Below are 15,466 nucleotides of genomic sequence, written 5' to 3'. Positions count from 1 at the left end.
AAAATAAGTTTACCTGTATGACCTTGTAATTTCTGTACAATTTCTTTAGAATGTAAATTTCAAATATATTTTCTATATACCGTGTTTCTCATTTTTATGGCCAACATAAAATTTTAGACATTTGCCTTTTATAAAAACCCATAATTAAAGTGTATTATCAAGAGTAGCTGCCAAGTTGTACTTTCCATTAGGTGAACATTTTACGAACGAAATAGGTGGAATTTTCATTGTCGATAAGTAAGAATTAGGTACATCAAAATTTTCAAAAAAAAGTTTCCACAAAATAATTTACTGTATAAAATAGAAAAACAGAAGTTTGTATCGCCACAGAACACTCTTTAAATGAAACAAAAAAATTTGAGAATTTGAAAATATGGTATTTGAGTAAATTCAAAAATTCCAAAAATCAGAACTTGAATCAATTTATTACTAAAGGAAGAAATGGTGGTGGGCGTACTTCGTGAATCAATCTGAGTAAACAATAAAATTAGTATTTTTATTCAAAAATATTTTATTGTGACACTTTCAAAATAAAAGTAATTACTAAATAATCTATCTAAAATTTCCCTTTGAAGATATTGATGTTTAATCTTGTAATCATTCTCTATTATATTTTATTTAGTTAAAGCATTTTTAAAATATTATACAATTAATAATTACACAAACTACTATCATAATATTGGAGTAAAATTGGATAATTGAAATATTAAGATAATTTATTTAGTTACACACAATGAATACTAAAATACATCTAATAAAAAGAAGATGTTTTTATTCTATTCCAATTATATCACTCACTATAGACACTACACACATTGTGTTGCTTCTATCATACAACTTATAATATAGAAAATTTGGGTTCAGCAGAACCAATATTTTGTTGTTAGCTGAATATTTGAGTAAATTAACCTATTATCAATCATAAAGCTAAGCACATTTTTTGCGTTTGAACGTAGATTCTTTTACAATACTTGGATTTTTCTTAGATAATGAGTATTTTTATATTGTAATAATTTACATTTACATTTAATGGAACAATAATGGGAATAAAGATAGAATACCGCACCACTTAAAGTTTCGAGTAGACTTGTGCGGTGGAAATGGCGCAAGTACGAAACTCGCAGCCTGGGCAATAGTGAAGTTCATCCAAAAGACATTTGGATCGGGTAGATTTTCTACACTGGATATTGTTTGTACTTCCTCAAACTGTAAGCAACAATAAGATTGGTATATTATATTATCATATAATACAGATCATAATAATATATCCTACACATAAATATTATATATACATAAAATATATGTATTGGTAAAACAAGATAACGATACGCGCTCTGGTGGCATAATCCTCAACTTGTATATTCGGAATGCGTAGATATAATTTTATTTTGGTTATTTTACTTTTGATAGGGCACTATAGATACAGGTATGCTACGCCGCCATGTTGCGACTAATAATGTTATGTGAATTTGAATTTCTCCCCCTTTATTTTGTCATTTTATCATTAAAAATGAGTCGCAAAATGGTGGCATAGTATACCCATTCTATGTAGAGCCTTACTTTTGATAGTAATTAATTTTCGTATCGAAACTTTATACGCTTGTATAGCTAACTGTATACGTTGGTAAGTACAATATCTACTAATATTTTTAAAAACATTTAAATTCACTTCACTTCAGACAAAATGTATGTGAAAAATCGGGAAAATACATACAATCTTCCGACTCCACGTAGAGGGAACCCGCCTAACAATCAGTACGATAGGCGTCGACAGCGCTCTTATAAGAATATTAGATGAGGTTTTAAGTTATTAGTTATTACAATATTACATATTATTATTATAAATTGTAATTATATAATTTGTAGTAAATATTAAATAATTTATGTACACACGAAGTTAAATTAAACTTTAATGTTAATTTATATCTTGTACGTTTTAGAGGCACAATTGTACTGTAAAATAATGGTACCTTAGTAGTTAATATTCGTAATGTAACTACTAAATATCGGACCTGTCGTATTATCCTGTTCGTCCTCGTCTGTAGATATTGATATTCGGTACGTTAAACTTTTCTCTTGATCAAACTCTTATGCTGGATTTCCATTACCTACTCTGCTTGATTAAATTGGATGAAATTTGACGTACGTGCAATATTATCGTGTAATAAGTGCATTGGCCTACATTATGTCATTTTTGTCTTTGTTTAATTCACCAATTCGGTGTTCTCACTCCTTGCCTGAGTCATCGCGTCCCATTTTACTCAGTTAATTACTATTCAAATTTGAAATGTCTCATGTAATGTGATATTAGATATTTTGAATTTTAACAAAGGAAGTAGGTACCTGTACATTATTTGTCTACAGAACTAGTATAGAACTCATTCTTGATATTTTGTCCGTTTACTACTTAATCAGATAGTACGTAGTACATAGTTACATAGTTATATAGTAGGTATATATTAAAAAAATTACCTCGACATTCAACATACTTGTGATTGCATGTAGTCATTTGTAAGTGTGTTAATATTAATCATTTGTTCACAGTGAAGTCAATTCTAAATAATAAATTGTATTAATTACAGTATTATATTATTAATTCTAATCTATTAATTCTTAGTTTTGTTCTACAGTACCTATCATGTTTTTCTTGATTTTTATGGGATTTGGAATAATTTCAATAAGTTGGTATATTTATTTGATCTATTTAAACAATCCACGAGACTATTTTATAATGATTCAATAAAACTATTGGAAATAAGATTTAAATTTAAGACACAATTATTTGGTTTGATCAATTATTGAATTGTAATATGTACCATCTATAAAAATAAAATGTATTTTATACATAATCATAAATAATTATTCATATTATTTTTCTTTTATAGTTTAATAGAATATATTAGAAAAATATACTATCAATGTGTTACAGTTATAAACATAAAGATATTCTTAAATATTAGTAGTTTAAATCTCAATTAACACTAAACAAACAAAGGACTCTTAATCACACATAATTTTATCAATGAAATGGTTTTAAATTAAATTTAAATAATTATTTTCAGGACTCACAAACATGAATAACCTACAAGCTGTTAAGTTTTTCAAAGTCATCAAAGCTTATCATAAACATATTAATGATGATTTTGAACAACCTCAGTTTGTTATATCAACACTTAGAGCTCACCAGCGAAGAGCTGTGAAATGGATGGTTGATAGAGAAAAAAACAACGATTGTGAGCTGAAAATTAATACAATTTATTATGCTTCAATTATCTTAATAAACAAAAATCACTGTTATAAGTAGGAAAGTATATCCTAGATTATATGTAAATATGCATTTTTATATATTTGACTTAGAGTAAAAACAATTTGTAATATGACAAATTGTTTTACTCGACTACAGAGGTATGACACAAAAATGGGACTTTTTACATTTTGTTATGTTTAAGATTAACTGGATATATATTTTTTGATTTTCTGTTCTAACTGTTCTAACCTGTTTGATTTTAATTTTCTGTTTGACTTTATTAGCAAACAATGTCATATGCCCCAATTTTCTGTTATAGTAATTGATTCTGCTTTTAACTGTATATATTTAGCTCTGTAAAAAGTACATGATAATTGCTTATATTTTAGCTGTGTGAGAAGTTAATTAACAAAAGTTAGTGTGTATAATTTATAAAATTCCCCATCAAAATATTTGTCTTTGCTTTAGTATATAGTGTCCATCTCTGGTGATTTAATAATAAAAATATATATTCAGACAAATTAGATAATAGATAATAATTAAGGTATTTTTATTTGTTGAATTTTTGAATTTTTACATAATATACTTTTGAGTCTAGTTATATCTAAGTATAATGATTTTTAAAATATTTTGTTTTAGTTGTAAAATGTGATGGGTCTCCGTTTAGTGGAGGAATTTTAGCTGATGGGATGGGTCTAGGAAAAACTATTGAAATGTTATGTTGCATCATGGAAAATACAGCACCTTCTGAAGTAGTTAATTAAAAAATGTTCTTATATTTTTTATTTTATCAACGTTTTTTTTTTTTAGTTTTATAACCAAAAACTTGTGATTGAGAAGAAAATCATTGATGAAGATACTCATATCGTTGCATGTTATTGCAAGACAACGCCACCGAAAAGTATCTTAGTGTATTGTGCAATGTGTGGTAAAGGCCAGCATGCACAGTGTGTACATTTTGAACCAAAACCATTTCAAGAAGTTCCATACTTGTGTTCTAATTGTTGGGTCATAAATAATAGAGTGCATTGCAAGGCTACTTTGATTGTTGTACCACAGTCTATTTTAGACCAGTGGCTTGTTGAGGTAATATTTAATATTTAGTTATATATTTTTATTTTGCTTTAATACTAAAGATTTAAATTATAGATAGAAAAACATATTGCGAAACCTGACTTAAAAGTTTATGTTTACAATGGTGTGCATCTTGATGGTTATATTCAACCATTTTTTTTCGGTGACTATGATATCGTTATAACATCGTATACTATCCTTTCAAGAGATTCAAACTATGTCACAGATGTTGTAAGTATAATGGTTTAATAGTATAACCATTGAATATAAATACTATATATTGCTTAATAACCGGTTTTATGGTGGCACAACATCTTAACTCCCGGTAGATGAAGAGGCTACGTGATTACTAGCGGTTTCAACATTACAGGACATTACTGATTCGGGCGACTGTGTTATTGGATATGGGCTTGTAGTAAGTCATGTTTTAATCGCTAGAAATCACGTTGCCCGCAAGTAAGTACTTATAATCAATGGTATAACGAAATAAATAGAAAATTAGAAATTAATTTTGTATATTTAAAAAGAAAGTTATATTATCATGAAATATTCAACAATTGTCCCAAATGATACACAACTAAAACTATACATTTTAATATGCATTATCCATGACTTGATCATTGTATTTTTTAATGGGTCCTCCTTAGATGTAGTTGGTATAGTCCATAAGGATAAAAAAAAAAAAAAAAAACATTTAGGATAAAATAGGAGCTGATTTATAGGAGCTGAGTTATTTATGTTAGAGTTTCAAAATAAAAAGTTAACAAGATTATGTTATTTTTAACCATTAATCTTTTTTCATATTATTTTTTTATCATAATGTAATAACCAAGATATTTTTACCACTTAAACTTCCCCCTTTGTTTTGGGTATTTACTAATTCAGTTGCGATGATTTATATATATGTGATAGTTTTGTGAAGAATAATTTTAATATTTTTGTTAAAGAATGTGGATGATCAAAATTGTACGCGTTTGCGACATTCTAAAAGATACAAATATCCTCAATCACCATTGTCTTGCATTAAATGGTGGCGAATATGTTTGGATGAAGGTCAATCAATTGAGAGTGCGAGCAGAAAAGTATATCATATGATATTTAATCTACAATCTGTGCATAAGTGGACTATGACTGGTACACCAATACAAAAATCACTAAATGGTATGTTAAATTTGATAACATTATAAATTAATATATTATGTTTAATATTTGTTTATCTAATTAATAACTTATGCATATTATTTGGTCATTGAATATTAATATACAGAACATTAATGCATAGAACACCTAGTTGATGGATAGTTCAAACTGATCTTAATCCGATACTTAATAGTTACATATTGCATATAGTTCCGCTTAATGTGATCAAAGTGGTGGAGGTAATTTTCTGTTTTCATGAATGAGGCAAACTGTTTTCTCCATTTTCATCTATTTGCTCACAATTTTTAAAATGTTGTTTAATATAAGCCGGGGAGTTTTCAAAACAAATGTGGCTTCCTATTGCTATACCTATGCTAAATTATCAAAATAGTAAACCTATTTTTTCTTTTGTAGATAAATCTTTACATATGCTTGACGTAATGTAAGAAAAATGAGAACTAAAACAACCATTTTAAATTATGGGATGTATCCTATTACACTGATAAGTGTAAAAATAATGTTTTATTAAACAACTAGTATCTATAACAGCTCTTGGTCTCCAACATAATCAGTATAAATAGCTATAAAAGCTATAAATCGATAAAAATGTTTATAAAAGAGATTCAATTATTTGGTACATGGTGATTCTAATAAAAGGTCAATTTAATATTTGTAACATACGATTTAGTTTGGGTTTATCTTTTTGATTCTATGAGCCATTGATCACATTAAACGGAACTCACTGTATACGCACACTGTGAACTACGTGTACAGTTAATACGCTGACTGCCATGTCACCGCTGGCGGTCAATATGTGTTATTCACATGCCAAGCATATTTTTCCATGTTATTCCAAATTTTTATATGAAATTGTATTTGAAAAAAACATTTAAAAAATTAAAAATATTATGTTTATTAATTATTACACCAAAAGAATTGTAATGATTCCCATTATGCCATTGCACTCTTCTTAGTACATTTTGTTGCGCCATGGAAAAGTTAATTATATAAAACCATATTAATTTACAGTCACCGGCGGTTATGTGGCATTATAGTTATTTTATTTTATTTCTATTTTTCAACTATAAGCGCCGGAGATCGCAAGGGTATATAATTTGAAAATTACAGATGACTGCCGGTGGTCAATGTATTGAAGACCACAGTTATGATACATATTAAAATGTTGAAAACTTTATTTCTTTGTTTTTTTGTTGGTGGGTATTGTGATGTATTAAAAAGACAAATTATTTATTTTTAGATCTTTATGGTATTTTAAAGTTCCTAGAAGTAAGTCCTTACTGCCAACGTAAACAGTTCATGAAGCTTATGAAGGGTAAAAAAAATATTATGTATAATTTTTTTTCAAAATTGATATGGCGTAGTTCAATAAAAGATGTCAATTCAGAATTAAATATACCAAAGCTAACTCATGATCACCATTGGCTAACATTTTCCCAGACTGAAAAATATTTTTACCTAAACCAGCATAATGATTGTGCGACAAATTTTTCTAATTGTGTAACCAGGTAATAATTTATAGTTATGTAATATCAAGTTGAAGTATTTAATTGAACATAGCAATATTAACTATAATACTTCTGATTTAAATTTATAATAATTAAAAACTTTACTTTTCTGCTAACTTATTAAATCATAGCATCTCAATGTCGATTGCAACAACCCAAAATAACTCTAGGTCGATATGCATGCGTTTAATCACGAGCAATACATATTATATTTCTGTCCATTGTCCATAGATGTATAGTGATAGGAGGAAGATAATAAAGGTTGGACTCTCTTTGTTCAAGATCTTCTTCATGAACCATCAAAATATTTTATTTTTATTTCTACATAATATTTAATATTTTTAAATTAAATAATAAAATATTATTTATTATAAGTAGTTGTTATTACGTTGAATATTGCTGTAATGCTAATATGTTCTTTCTTATTTTGAAACACAAATGACTTAATTGGATGATAAATGGATGTATATTGATTAAAAATGCATTAACATATTATCAAAATGCCCCAAAGATTTATTCCCACATACAAATATTTTAATTATAATTCTTGCTATTTTGTCTAAATGAACAGTATCAGTTGAAATATATTTTTCTTCATTAAAAAAAAATCATTAGCTATTTAAGAAACTCTATCGGTAAGGTAAGGTTAAATGATTTGGCACTTATGAATATATACATAGAGATACATACAAATTGATACAGACACTATTTTAAATATGTTTGCATCAAAAAAAGAAAGGCGCTTAGATTTAAAATTGTGACAATTTACATTTATATATTAAATGCATAATACATTAAAATTCATAATCATTAGATCAATTTATTCAATTATAAGCAATATGTTCAAATTATACAAAAAATAAAGTTGTTCTATTTAATTGAGAATAATCCAAATTGTGGACATATCTGGCAACCAATCAATTTGAACTCAAGAAAAAAAAACATACATATGCATAGAAATTCTAGCCCTAGTCATGATCTATAAGAATCTATTTTAATGTAAAATTAGTGGGATGTTCTTGATTTTATAAACATGGTTTATATTAGTTTAAGCCGTTTAAGGCTATATGAGCAAAGTATTATATAATCTATATAATGTTTCAATGTTGAAAATAAATAATTTTATACTTTACAACATTATAATTTATTGTTTTAAAGTCAGTATTTAAATTTAAATAATAAATTAAAGTTATCAAAAATATTTTTAATTCCATTAAATAAATGTTTTGTTAAGGCTGTTTCCATCCTTGGATATATCAGTAAAGGATATTGACAGGAAAAATATATGTACAATCATGAGACCATTAAATAAGCTTGGACAAGCTTGTGTACACCCTCAAGTAATTTTTTTTGTGTGTAATTTAAGTGAATAAACATTTTAAACAACAATTATTTTTATTTTTAGGCTTTGAACGGAGAGTTTTTAAAAATAAGAGGAACAATGACAATGGAAAAGTTAATAGATGTAATGATAGATGAATGTCATGATGTATGTAATAATGCTTTAGCTACACTTGTTTCTAAGCACAATGACCTTGCTGCATTGTATCTTTATGTTAATGAACCAGTCACTGCTGTTGAACATTATAGGACAGTGATAGATCTAATGGAAAAATATAAAGATAAAAAACTTAGAATTAATATATGTCAGGTACAATATATTTATATATTTTATGTTTTCACTATCTAATTTATTATATTGTTTTTAGAAAATTCATGCTATGTATAATTTGTCCGCTGTACTTGATAAAAATACAACCATAAACCGTGCATTAAATGATTCAGACTTAAAACGGGATATGGAACTACTTGAAGAAGAATATTTTAAATTTTTTAAACAAAATGTTAGTGATAAGTATACTATATGATCTATTGAACAAAATTCATATTGTTTTAATTAAATTTATATAATAATATCAAAATTAAAATATGAGCAGATATTTTTCAATTTTTGTATCTGATATTATACCGAACCGATCAGAGACACCCACAGCAGTTCTCTAGCTATGCCAAAAGTTTAAAATTTTTAACTTCTTGTTAAATTGTTCTGTTTTTTTTTCTGTCTGTCATCTTCATTTTGGGAAATAAAAGTAGTCCGTTTTTCGAGATTAGCACCTTTTCTGATAGAAAAGTGAATCTAGTTAGTACATTTAGAAAGTTAAAATGAAATATTTTCGAACAATTTTTCAGTTAGATATTCATAAAAGTTTTTCCTTTCATAGCTAAGATTATACATTTTGATTGAAGATCCCCATACACTTCTCTACCTTAAAGAAAAAAAAAAGTTAACCGGACTCTAAAATGAATGATTAAATATAAAATTTTTACAATATCGTATATTCATCTGTAACTTAACGAATTTTTGATATTTTATTGTAATTCTTAAACTTAAAATGGACAATTTGAAGTTAGCATAGACGGTTGAATTATTTTCCATTTGTTAAAATGTCTTTTTTTCCATAGATCGCAATTTATCAAACATTTTGTATTTTTTTTAGCTACCTAATTGGTTTTTGATGTTTTGTTGTTTTTCCAAAACGAATAACCGTAGATCCTTATCACCTAATGTCATGTTCATCAAATATTTATAAATCATTTTCCATACTATGTAAAATTTTCAAACATTTTTGACCCTTTTTTAGTTATTTATAGCAGTGATAATTTTTTTTAAATTTTATAAATTATTTTTCAGTTAAAAACTCGTAAAATTATTTCTTTTTTAGCTAACATAAAAAATTTTGATAGAAAGTCTATCAAAAAGAAGTTCACCGGAAAATCACGCTATTTAAAGCCGAGATTGGTGCCGAGATCTTCACAATGAAAAAAAAAAAATTAATAAATTAAAATCCAATAACTGTCTTCATCTTCATGTCGATAATTCATGCCTGTTTTTTTAAAAAAATTTAAAAACTGTTTTGCTTGAATATGGTCTGAGGGGGTAAATATATTGAGCTGATATCTTCTTAACATTTTTTAGCAATTTTTGCACAGGTTAGAGACTTAGAGGTAGTATATATTTATGGCTTAAACAAATATGATAATAAAACACTACTTTTTATACTTGACTGAAATAACCAGTGTGTAATGAATAACATTAAATAATAATTATTTATCAATATATTTTTAGTCTGTGTTAAGATACCTAATAATAAATATAATAATTTAAAGTAATTATTTTTACCTGATATATTCATATTTGATTTTAGGTTGAATTATGTCATAAAGGTGTTAAGTATTATTCAGATGAGGTAGCTAAAATTCTCGGGAATAAAACCCTACGTTATTCTGAATGGTGGTCAGACATGTGGAAGTGGATTTTTTTACCAAATGACTTTTTAGCTAAAGTACAAACAGAGTTGGAGGATAATCGTGTGCCTGGTGTTCCAAATATTGCAAAACGGTAATTTTATATTTTGTGCATCAGTTATAATGGCTTTATATGTTTTTGATTTAATTTAGATTGAAGTCAGTAAACGATATTCATAAAATTCTTGATGTTTGGCTTGCTGACCTAGATACAGCAAGAACAAGCATAATATCAAAACTAAAAGCTTTAGAAGATGCATCCATGAATGACTTGGTTCAAAGTGCATTAATGTGTCATCTTAGTTTTGGAATAAGAAAGAAGTATACATGATTTTAGTATTTGGGCTTTTCTTTAATTTAATTATTATAATTTTTTTATACTTAGGCGGTGTTTTTTGTGTGATGCTGAAATAGAACTACAAGTATATGAATCATTGTTGTTTAGTGTTTCTAATAAACGAAAGAATACTTTAAATGATATAACTAAAGAAAACGATCAAGAAAACATGTTTGAAAGTACTAGTGAAGGCCTAATGAAGATTTCTCAAAAAGAATTAATACTTATAAGTAAGTTGTGGTATTATATCAGTTTTATTTTTAGAATTCTTAACATTAATATATATTTAACAGAACTATTTCAATATGGACAAGCCAAAATTAAAAATAAAAGCTATTTGGAAGATGCAGCCAAACATATAGAGGTATTGGACTTGGTACGTGAAGAATTCAGTTACTTAAAGTTTCTATTTACTTATACCAGAGAAAGAGTCCATGCTCATGATAAGATGAATAAGGCAAAGTCACAGAGGTCATATGAATATTTTTTTTTACAAGCGGCTAACGAAGATGGTCCACCTGAAAAAAGAGAATATCAAAATATTTTAATTTTGCAATCTGTTAGTTATTTGTATATTTTTATATCTTAAGACTTAATATAGTAAATGTGCCTGATATTTTTTTAATTTCAAATTGTTTTTAGGCTGTTCGTAGATTTGCAGAAATACCAACAACTAGAGCTTATTTAGAACAAAAAGTCGGAACCCTACTTTATCTAGAAAATTTAAAAAAAGAAAAAGAAAACTCTACTGAAATTGATACATGTCCAATTTGTTGTCTCAATGGTGATACCGGGGTAAGTTAAATACAAAAATTATATGAAAATATAATATTTTTAATTTATTTTTGGATAACAGTGGGCAGTTTTTCAATGTGGCCATAGTGTGTGTAATCAGTGTTTAGAAACCATTTGTAATCATTCAGATGCCTTTGAGGTAGATTGTCCTATCTGTAGGATAACTACCCCAATGGATTTTATATCCTATGTAAAAAATAACCGAGAAGGTGAAGGGTCAAACATGGTAATCAAAGGATCATTTTCTACTAAAATAGAATGTGTCACTTTAAAACTAATGGAATTGATTAGTCAGGATCCAAATGTGAAAGTCTTAATTTTCTCAAATGTGAGTTTTATTAATTCTCTGTTGTATTGTATAAATTGAATATTTATTTTATTTTAAAAAATAACATGTTTTCTTTTTAGTGGGACAAAGCATTAAATCTTCTAGGAGAAGCTTTAGATCAAAATTCAATCAGTTATAGGATACTAAAAACGGGAACTAAGTATAAAAAAACACTAGACGATTTTAAGGTATGTAAAAAATTAAGATAATTATGTAAATGATGATTTAATATATACAGTAGAAACCTTTTATAATGACACCGGTTGTAGTGACATATTGGGTGTAATGACCTTAGATTAAATGTCCCTGCAAAACTCCTATATTGTATGTACTAATTTGTATTGGTTCTTATGACGTCTATATAATGACTATACGGATGTTATGATGGTTAATTTTGGTCATATTGGAAAAATATTTTATCCATAATGACTTTACTTTATTGAAGGTACTATTACAACCGATAATACCGACAACTTCATCTTTGTTTTGTCGTCAGTTTTATTTTACCATCAGAGTACGGGTAATCGCCGTGAGATTAAATGTGTTTTGTGTTCTTGTGTTAAATATTTTGAAATTGTAAAATGTGCAAACGAAAGCAATCCACAATTGAAGAAAAAGCAAATGTCATGTTTTGTTTAAAAAAAGGTGAAAAAAATTCTCACATATCTAATGAATTGAGGTTAGGTCACTCTACGATTTCTAACATATGGAAAGCTTGAGACAAAATCGAACAAGAGTTTCAAAATGAAATATCAGATTTTTTTTTAAATAATAATTGAATTAATTAATTTAAATAATATGTACATAATTCAATGTTTTTATCTTTACTTTTTTCTATATTATACATTACATTCCATAAATAATAATAATATGTATTGAAGTTACAATATAATTTTAGTCATTTTGGTTATAATGACAACTGGTTATTATGACCTATTTTCTTTGGTCCCTTGAATGTCATTATAAATGATTTCTACTGTATAGTCAAACTTCCTTATAATGGTCAGTGGAGGACCGGAATTAATTATCACTATTCAGAAGTGAAGAATAACAGTCAAATGCAATACTTTCTGATGGCCGTTAAATTAAATACATATAAATTTAAATAAAAGTTATTTATAATAACATGTACTATATACACACTTCACACTAAAAAATGTATTTATGAAATGTGTAATACCAGAAAGTTTTTACAATGTACAATTCTAATTTAATAGAGTTGTTGAATAATAAAATTAAAAAAATATGTAATACATGTTACAAAATATATAAGAATACAAGAAAATTGGTTCATAATAGTTGAGTTTTAAATTAATTTTACTATTGTTAAACAATTTTTTTTTAAATTTAATTTCTGTTGTTTTTTTACAAATGAAATCCATCTACATCACTTTTTTGAAGAGTCAAAACGGTTTATTGTTTAATTTGGTTTACAATTTTTTATAATTTTAAATTCTTCATGACTGTTGTATTTTCATAATTTTAAAATCTCAATTTTTATTTTGTATTTAATGGTGGCTTGAGTTTTTCCTACTCCCAATTTATATTTTTGAGGGTACAGGCTTGGTTATTTTTGCTACATTAAGGTATTTTTTTTTTGTGGATATTGAAAGGGAAATATATTTCATGAGACAATATCATGTAAAGCAATTTATCATAAAAGTTTATTAATATAGCTATAAACCGAAATCAATTTTAACATTTCCTAATTTTGATAGTTATATTTTGATCGTTATTTAGAGTTCCGCTATATAGGATATAGAGATATTAATGTCCATAACACTTGGGATAAAATGAAAAAATTACCATTACATAGATGTTATTTTTATGGAAATTTTACTGTAAATATTGAATACTAAAGATTATAATAAAATGAAATATTTTATGTTTGTTTCTTCTTAGTCAAAGAAGAAAATAAATGCATTATTAATGAAATTGAGTGTGGGTTCAAAGGGATTGAATTATAACTGAAGCAACAAGAATATTTTTCATGGAGCCAATAATTAACAAAGCTGATGAGCATCAAGCTATTGGGACAATTCATAGACTAGGACAAACCAAGTAAAACTATTTATTATAAAATACTTGGTATTAAAATAATAATTTTAATTATACACGAACACACAAATGTATACGTGTATGTGTTAACGCTTATTAAGACATAATAAATAATAAAAATATTTGTTTGTTTTTAGACCTACATTTGTACATAATTTTATTATTCGAGATTCTATTGAGGAAAACATCACAAATTTATTCTCTGGTGACATGTTCAATAGGTGGGATGATATATTACTATCTCAACTAATAAGAGTTTTTGAAAGAAATTAATCTGATTGAATATTAGAGCAAAATAATGACATAGGTAAGAGAATAATAATTTAAATATTATATTATTATTATTTTATCTATCTTATGTCCATTTTTTTATATGTAAATAAAACAGTTATAATGTCCAATAGGCTATAAGTCAGCTTAACTTTTTATTTATACGAATTAAAAATTAAACTATATTTTGCTATTTATAAAAAAAAAACATTTTTTTCTGTTAATCCATTAGCGCCGGAATTTTTTTATTTATAATTTTAACCAACATTTTGTTGAAAACATATTATGTTATATCTTGAAAAATGTTGTAAAAAATCTATGTTGCCATACGGCAACGCACAGCGTTAATGGGTTAATATATACAAAATACTTTTTTGAATTTACTGATACTTTATTATAATTTTTCATATTTTAAAACAAAATGATAAGAATTTTTAAGATTTATATATATTTCTTAGTTTAATTTTTTGTTTATATTCAATTGTATTTTGCTCTTTAATTCAAAATAAATATAGTTTTACATCCTATTTTTTTCATGTATAATTAATGTCTAGGAGTAAATAATTTTTTTTATTAAATAGTTTTTCAGTATATAAACTATACATTAGATAATGTTATAAGATGTTAAGACCTTATATCACAATTATTTGAATTATTTGTAAATTATTGTTCATACTGTTGAATGGTTTTTATTAAGCAAATTTCTAGTTAATTCAAATTGTCGTACATATTGAAGTTAAATGATGTTCATAAGTTATAACATAGGTATATCACAGGAAATCGATCAAATCATAGCTTTTATTATGATTAGTTTGTAATCAAATGATTATTAATGTCATTAATATATGTTTACTATTTTAACCCAAAATTTACTGTATTGTGTCAACGATTTTTTTTATAGAATAAACTTATAAAGTATTAAATGTTTTTACCTAAAAGCATATAATTTATCTTTTCCTTTTTTTTTTTTTAAGAAAATTAAACATAAAAACAAATATGATTTAAATACATTATGTGTGTATTAGATAATATAAAACTTTTATTTTCTAATTCAGTATTAATTATAAAAGTAAAATTTTAAAGTGTTTATTTTAGTGTTATCCAATCCAATCCAATGCTTTTGTAACAATTTTCACGACTCGTGTGAACTTTGGAGGCCATGCAAGAAAAAAAAACTACATATAGTATTTTAATATGTCGTAGGTCATTTGGAAAATTAGTAATAGACGCAACAACCGCTGGCGCATCTATTTTAATTTTTTAAATAATTGCATTGTAATCTATATTTTAATAAATGAAATAAAATAAGTAAAATAAAAATATTTATTTTATAATTCATTATGCTATCTAATTTATTGTTGAATAATGGAGCCCCTACTTATTCA

At 26.0% G+C, this 15,466-nt stretch overlaps 2 protein-coding genes across 2 annotated transcripts; both read left to right on the top strand.

Annotated features, from left to right (window-relative positions):
* The first annotated feature begins 3,073 nt into the window (after positions 1-3,073).
* On the top strand, positions 3,074-8,855 carry LOC115033237 (E3 ubiquitin-protein ligase SHPRH-like). Its single transcript, XM_029485468.1, has 9 exons — positions 3,074-3,233; positions 3,887-3,999; positions 4,058-4,333; positions 4,397-4,552; positions 5,269-5,482; positions 6,720-6,987; positions 8,222-8,327; positions 8,393-8,581; positions 8,697-8,855. The coding sequence occupies exons 1-9, from the start codon at positions 3,074-3,076 to the stop codon at positions 8,853-8,855; spliced, it is 1,641 nt and encodes a 546-aa protein (XP_029341328.1).
* Positions 8,856-13,724: 4,869 nt separating this feature from the next.
* LOC107883633 (E3 ubiquitin-protein ligase SHPRH-like) lies at positions 13,725-14,222 on the top strand. Its single transcript, XM_016804036.1, has 2 exons — positions 13,725-13,814; positions 13,949-14,222. The coding sequence occupies exons 1-2, from the start codon at positions 13,744-13,746 to the stop codon at positions 14,082-14,084; spliced, it is 207 nt and encodes a 68-aa protein (XP_016659525.1). The 5' UTR covers positions 13,725-13,743; the 3' UTR covers positions 14,085-14,222.
* Positions 14,223-15,466: the final 1,244 nt, after the last annotated feature.

Source organism: Acyrthosiphon pisum, chromosome X (assembly GCF_005508785.2).
Source record: "Acyrthosiphon pisum isolate AL4f chromosome X, pea_aphid_22Mar2018_4r6ur, whole genome shotgun sequence".
Taxonomy (NCBI): Eukaryota; Metazoa; Arthropoda; class Insecta; order Hemiptera; family Aphididae; genus Acyrthosiphon; species Acyrthosiphon pisum.
This window is presented reverse-complemented; position numbering and strand designations above follow the sequence as displayed.

Coding starts and splice junctions, on each gene's coding strand:
- LOC107883633 (XM_016804036.1), top strand. CDS start 13,744: ATGGAGCCAATAATTAACAAAGCTGATGAGCATCAAGCTATTGGGACA. Junction 13,815..13,948: donor CATAGACTAGGACAAACCAA/GTAAAACTATTT, acceptor GTTTGTTTTTAG/ACCTACATTTGTACATAATT.
- LOC115033237 (XM_029485468.1), top strand. CDS start 3,074: ATGAATAACCTACAAGCTGTTAAGTTTTTCAAAGTCATCAAAGCTTAT. Junction 4,000..4,057: donor AAAATACAGCACCTTCTGAA/GTAGTTAATTAA, acceptor TTTTTTTTTTAG/TTTTATAACCAAAAACTTGT. Junction 6,988..8,221: donor TTTTCTAATTGTGTAACCAG/GTAATAATTTAT, acceptor TGTTTTGTTAAG/GCTGTTTCCATCCTTGGATA.